Genomic DNA, 6,733 nt, shown 5'->3' on the forward strand with positions numbered 1-6,733 from the left:
TGTCACTTGATATGAGACTCGACTCAAACAATCTAGCTACCCTTTAAACAAAGCTCAAAATAACTAAAGGAAATAAAATCCTAACACTAAACTTAAAACTAGACTCTCTTTTGTTTTATATTTATCCGACATTATATATATTTTAGAAGTTAGCCTTAAAGAAAGCTAATCTAAGTAAGGAAAGATTATTTTACTCTAAAAGACACCAAAAGCTTCTAACCCAAAGCTACCTAAAACTTTAGACCCCAAAATCCATCTTTAGAAACTAATACGAATCAATAAGAAAAATAATTCATGCATTAATCATCAGTTTGTTCCAAAAAGGCTTACTAAGGGACTTTATATTACACTAAGCGAGTCACAAAACTAGAAGTCTCAAGACACCCTATGAAAACTTCTAAACAAAATACTACAAAAGACCCCACAAAGATCGACTACCAAAATCCCCTCCTTTTTGACACAAAACTCTACCAAAACAACCCCATAATCAAGCGCCTCTCTTACATTTGGAGTGGGGTAGGGAAATAAAAAAAAAAAAACTTTGAAAAGAAAATAAGACCGCATAGAAACCTTTGTAAAGGAGGCAATGCCATTTACCTTCCAAACAATCAAATGAAGCGTCACAAATCACTTCTATAAACTTTCACCCAGAGAGACCACAAATGCATATAATGAATCTTATAAGAGCTCTCAAACCTCTTCCTTTCCAACTCATTATTACCAAAGATACAGAAAAAGAAAAGGTATTTGGAACCTATCTATGACCTTACTAAACATGTAGTAGAAGACTCCCATAATCCAAAATGTCATGAAGCTCCAAGGAGCAATGCAAAAACAATCCATTCGAATGCGATGAGGATCTTATATAAAACAGCGATAAAACTCCCAAAATCAGCACTTTCTTCTTACAAGAACAGTAGGAAAAGCTCACAAAAACTGTAGGAATTTTGCAACAAAGCAACGACAAACCTACCCAAATTCCATAGCGATTCTCTGCGAAAAACAGCCATAAGAACTCAAAAATCTGCACTTGCCTCTTGCCAAAACAGTGGAAAAAGTCTCATAAAAGCTGAAGGAATTCTTACAACAAAGCAATGCAAGATCTACCCAAGTTTCATAGTGATTCTCATGCGAAAAACAGCCATAAGAACTGAAAACTTTGCACTTGCCTCTTGCCAAAACAGTGGAAAAAGTCTCATAAAAGCTGAAGGAATTCTTACAACAAAGCAATGCAAGATCTACCCAAGTTTCATCCAAATGCTATAAGATTTTCTCATATCTACTACTTCGTACGACGCTCTACAACTAATAAAGCTATGGAGGTTCAAGGCACTTATAAATATTAATTATTTTTTTTGTTTTTATCAAGGCTTGTGCAATTTCTCAATGGTGCAACAAAACAAAACGCATACTTTGATAACAAATAAGATGTCCTTCGCACGATCTCTAACAACCTAAGCATGGGATTTCAAATCATTTATTAAATGAAATAAGTAACGTCAAAGCACCGATTCTACATACACAATTAACAAATAAGCTCACTCTTCAAATAATCACGAACCAACGCATTCTTTTGCATACTATTCTTGCTAAAGTTAATGTAGTTATCGAAAATATTTTTGCCAACAAACATCACATTCTCTATGTGACTTAACGAAAGCAAAAGAGGCATGACTATTCTAGTTTTCACACAAAGCTACCTACATGTCTTTGTTAATGTACGGTCAAGCTCGATGCATATATCTAGACAAAACAACTAAAGTAAAATGGACAAAAGTAACTTGTTTCTTTCAAGCCCAATAAAACTCACATTTAAATTTTAAATAAGTTTTTGAGAGGGGAAATAAATTGACTCAATGCACACATTTTCACTAATAAAGCCATACAAAAGAAACTCACTGGACAAGCAATAAAATCTGAGAACAAATTTATTCCTTCACTTGTTAAGAGATTTTTGAAATAAAGGCTCATAAAATTTTCCATCTTTGATGCCAAGCAATACCACTTTCTCATGCTTCATGATCAAATCAACTTGCAACAACAAGATATGAATCACATGAAACTTATTTACACTAGTGAGGTGAACTTTCCCAACAATACTTCTAAATGTGATTACTTCGACTTAAGCGTGCTATACAAAACTTCCTTTTGATTATTTGGCGAATTTCATGTTCAACTTATACCTCATTTTTCCACATGTTGGCATAATAAGCGAGAGAAGATGAAATTCAACATGATACTTAATTTCATAAGAAAAGGGGGCACATGCTCAAGAAAAAGTAAAAGAGGGAAGGGTTGCATCGTGAGATAACTATACAGCCAAAGCATTAGTGTATATACTACTATAACTATAATCCATAAAATTTTCAATACTAGCTAAGCTTCTTTTATTGCCAGTAAGAGCAAGAAAATGTAGTCACATCTCATGATCATTCATGACTTTATATAGAGACAATAAGATCGAATGAAATTGAAAGATCCAAACAAGATAACACTGCCCTAGCTTGGCACTTCTTTTGAGCAAATACTTGTATTATTTCCAATAGGCGTTTCCACAAACACCTCGCATGCATGGTTTGAAGTAAAATCAGCATAGTCTCTTAAGATTTTTCACCATTTACACCTAAAACTTTAGGCTAATGGCATGATTCATACCAATTGTCTACTACCAAAATAACATAAATCAACCCATGATTTTTTTTTCTACACCTTACACAATTATACATAGTTAGCAATAACCATCATCACTACTCAAGGGAATTAGAACACCATTTAATAAACAATTAGAGATATCGAAATTGAGCAAAAAGGAATGGTGATGAACGCATTATCCAACCCCTTTACCATAACAACCTAAGCCATTTTATTTCAGTAGATTGAAGAAAACATAACCATTGGGCTGGGAAGGAAGAGGGGAATAATAGAAAAGAAAGGAAGAAGAAGGGGAAGAAGAGAGAGAACTTACATTGCAAAGGAGAAGAGATCGGATCAGTCCAGGCACTGAGTTCGGTCCAGGTGGCGTCGGGCGTGGTCCAGGCGTGCGAACGGGAGTCCGGCGTTGGGTTGGGGTCGCGCGAACAGGGGGATCGGGCTGCTGGGCTGGCGTTTCACGAACCAAAGACGAGTCGGCTGCCTTGCTGGGGCTAGAGTCGGACGAGAGCTGAGGGAGGAAGAGAGTCCGTCGTCTCTCTTGGATCTCATGAACGAAGGAGCCGGAAGGGTCGGGGCGTCTGCGAACAGAGCAAACCGAGAGAGAGGGAGAGAGGGATTGAGAGAGAGAGTGGGAGGGAAAGAGTGCCGAGAGAGAATGCCTTCGTTTTCGAGTCTGATCCGGCTCGAGTCGGGTCGATTCAAGCTCGAATTGGACTCGACGGGGTTCGATTAAATCGATCGAAAGAGCTCGATCATGATCGAGCCAAAATCGAGGTCAACAAACGGACTCCCAACATATGCGGAGAACAATGGGTGAACCGTATATATTGGCGTTGACCTTCCTAACTTAAGGAAGATACAACCTCAAGGTCGACCAAAGAAAGTCCTTAAGAAAATGCAATCAGCTAATGAGAACCAAATCAATAAAAAGAGAGAACAAGTCAATCATCTACCCAACCAAAGTGGGAGGTGAGGAGAAAGAGATCTCATGCTCACATAAGCGGAATCAAAATGAAATCTCAAAGGACCAAATAGAATTCAACGATCACCTACGACAAAAAAAAATCTAAGATGATATAAAAAGAAAGGAAATAATTGAAAATCACATCAAATATCGAAGCAATAATCAGAGTATCAATCAAAAGTAAGGGAAATAAGAGAAATCGAAGGTAAGAAAATTATCTATCTGCCCGACCGCATCGCAACAGCAGAATAGAGAAAAAGAAGGGGGGTCCCACATTCACCTGACCATATTCACAACAACGAATGGGGACAACTCCGGGTTCGCTTGACCATGTTCAAAATAGCAAAACAAGGAGTAAGAAAAGATAGGGAGTTCTATATTCGCTTGACCATGTTCGCAACAGCGAATGAGAACAGCTCAATATCCACCTGACTATATTCGCAACAGCAAATAAAGAGCTTCCCAAAAGGTCTAATGCCCACCTGACCAAAATCGCAATAGTGGAACAAAAGAAAGAAGTCCAACATTCACCTGACCAGATCGTAACAGTGAATGAGGACAACCCGATGTCTTCCTGACCAGATCGCAACAGCGAGACAAAGGGTGAAAGAACGGGGGTTCAACATTCGCCTGACCAGATCGCAACAGCGAATGAGAACAGCTCAATATTCATTTGATCATATTCGCAACAACGAATAAAGAGCTTCCCGAAAGGTCTAATGTCCACCTGACCAAAAATCGCAATAGTGGAACAAAAGATAAAATTCAACATTCACCTGACCAGATCGCAACAGTGAATGAGGATGACCCAATGTCTGCCTGACCTTATTCGAAATGGCGAAACAAAGAATCAAAAGAAAGCTCAACAACCCCCAAACAGGAAATAAAATAGGGGGAATGAATAGGTGGTGAAGTATGCCTCCCAAGGACTCTGTCGGGCACCCAACCAGAAAGGGGAGTCAACATTCGCCTGACCAGATCGCAACAGCGAATGAAATGGCTCAAAATCCACCTGATCATATTCACAATAGCGAATAATGAGTCCTCCCAAAAGTCTAATGTCAACCTGACCAAAATCGCAACGGTGGGACAAAAGAAGAAAGTCCAACATCCACCTGACCAGATTGCAATAGTGAATGAGGACAACCCAATGTCTGCCTGATCATATCGCAACAGCGAGACAAAGGGTGAAAGAACGGGGGTTCAACATTCGTTTGACCAGATCGCAACAGTGAATGAGAACAGCTCAATATTCATTTGACCATATTCGCAACAACGAATAAAGAGCTTCCCGAAAGGTCTAATGTCCACCTGACCAAAAATCGCAACAGTGGAACAAAAGACAAAATCCAACATTCACCTGACCAGATCGCAACAGTGAATGAGGATGACTCAATGTCTGCCTGACCATATTCGAAACGGCGAAACAAAGAGTAAAAGTCCCCTCTACAACCACCCAACGCACATGTGCGTGGTGCTGTGAGGGAAAAAAAAGTAGTCAATCATCTAAGAAATTCCAAACTTATATTTTAGTTACCACAAGGTAGAGGACAAATCGTCGTGGCCATGAGTAATTTAAATGCAAGTAGAATTTCTTAGGCATAATTGAAATCATAAAACATGAGACAATCAACTAATATATATCTCTCTAAGAAGAGGAACATACAAACAAAAGAATAATCTCATATCAACAAAATAGCAATAGGAGTGGCAATGGGATACACTTGCCACTAAGAACAAGAATCATCATCTCAAAAATTAGTGATTACTAAAGAAATCACAGTGGTAACACCCATGCTAACTGATGGGACCCTGTGAAAAAGTACGAGCAACATTTATGTATTTAAAAAGACTGCTTTTACAGCTAAAGGCAATGTATCAATAGGAAATTATATCATTTGAAAGAAATAGCGGATCAACTTTCTGCTAGAAGATCAAAATGCACTAAGAAGTGATGTTAACATCTAGAGCCAGATGTACCACATCACAAGTAAGGGAGAATAACATCCCATTAAAAGTAAACAACCATAATTGAAAAAGTGAATATACAGTCATCTCCTAAGCAATCATTGAAATGCTTTAAGGAGAGACAGAAGGGAATTTGGAGGGACTTTGGGCTCTTGGAGCGTAGAACCGGGTTCCACTTGTGATAAGGGCAATCAATTCTTTCTCAACTAAGAGCTTCCCTTTTTTTTTTAAAGGGGAAAATTGTTGGCTTTGATAACCCAGGCCATATTCGCCACATGAATAAAATTGGGGAGAGAGAAAAATTACAACAATAATTTGTAGAAAAATTCACAAAGTGATCATGGATCAACATCATTATATTTGACAAATATAGATCAAGGATGGACCCAGTATCACATTCCATAGAAATTCGAGTTAATAGTTTTGGTATCCCAGACCACACTTGAAGGTGACAAGTGAAACTGGGGAAAGCCAACCCTTATAGGAGTTGGAAAGGTGATTTTGCGCAACAACACCAAAGTGACTAGTGAATGTGAACGTAAGAATAAACATCCCTACGGCGTATTTACATACAACCTTTAAAGACAATATCATATTTTGCAAGACGAACATCATGTGGTAGAGGACAAATCGTCGTGGCCACGGACTGCCGAAAAGTACGAGAAATCTTTCAAAGTTATATCTATACAGAGGGATATTTACAAATGGCGGGGGATGCCCCTTGCGATGTGCAAACTCAAGCGTAGTACTTTCTCAAGTACTGTCCATTAATGACGGGCATGGGATGAACACCATTCGTATCAACTAGCAAATAAGATCTACCCTCGTATACTTGCTCTACAACGAATGGGCCTTCCCAAATAGGCTCAAATTTACCACCTCGATGGCGACGCGAGATGATAGGCCTACGCAAGACAAGAACTAATTCGCCGACCTGAAAAGCACGGGGTCGGACATGGCGATCATGTGCCTGGGCCATACGGGCCTGGTACAACTTGAGGTTCTGATAAGCTTGCAACCGAAGCTCCTCTAAACCATCAAGTTCTTCCAACCGGAGTCGGGCATTATCCTCGTGGGACAGATTGTGGCTAACTGCTACATGCAACGAAGGGAGCTCAACCTCAAGTGGGAGGACAGCTTCAACCCCAA

At 39.2% G+C, this 6,733-nt stretch overlaps 1 protein-coding gene across 1 annotated transcript in view; it reads left to right on the forward strand.

Annotated features, from left to right (window-relative positions):
• LOC110110911 overlaps nucleotides 1-5,766 on the forward strand; it is a 7,964-nt gene extending 2,198 nt beyond the window's left edge. The window contains exon 3 of the mRNA XM_028699653.1: nucleotides 5,668-5,766. Coding sequence (XP_028555486.1) covers nucleotides 5,668-5,766 — 99 coding nt within the window. The remainder of the gene's footprint in view (nucleotides 1-5,667) is intronic.
• The last annotated feature ends 967 nt before the right edge of the window (nucleotides 5,767-6,733 follow it).

The sequence above is a fragment of the Dendrobium catenatum genome, unplaced genomic scaffold (assembly GCF_001605985.2).
Source record: "Dendrobium catenatum unplaced genomic scaffold, ASM160598v2 fragScaff_scaffold_1351, whole genome shotgun sequence".
In the NCBI taxonomy this organism is placed as follows: Eukaryota; Viridiplantae; Streptophyta; class Magnoliopsida; order Asparagales; family Orchidaceae; genus Dendrobium; species Dendrobium catenatum.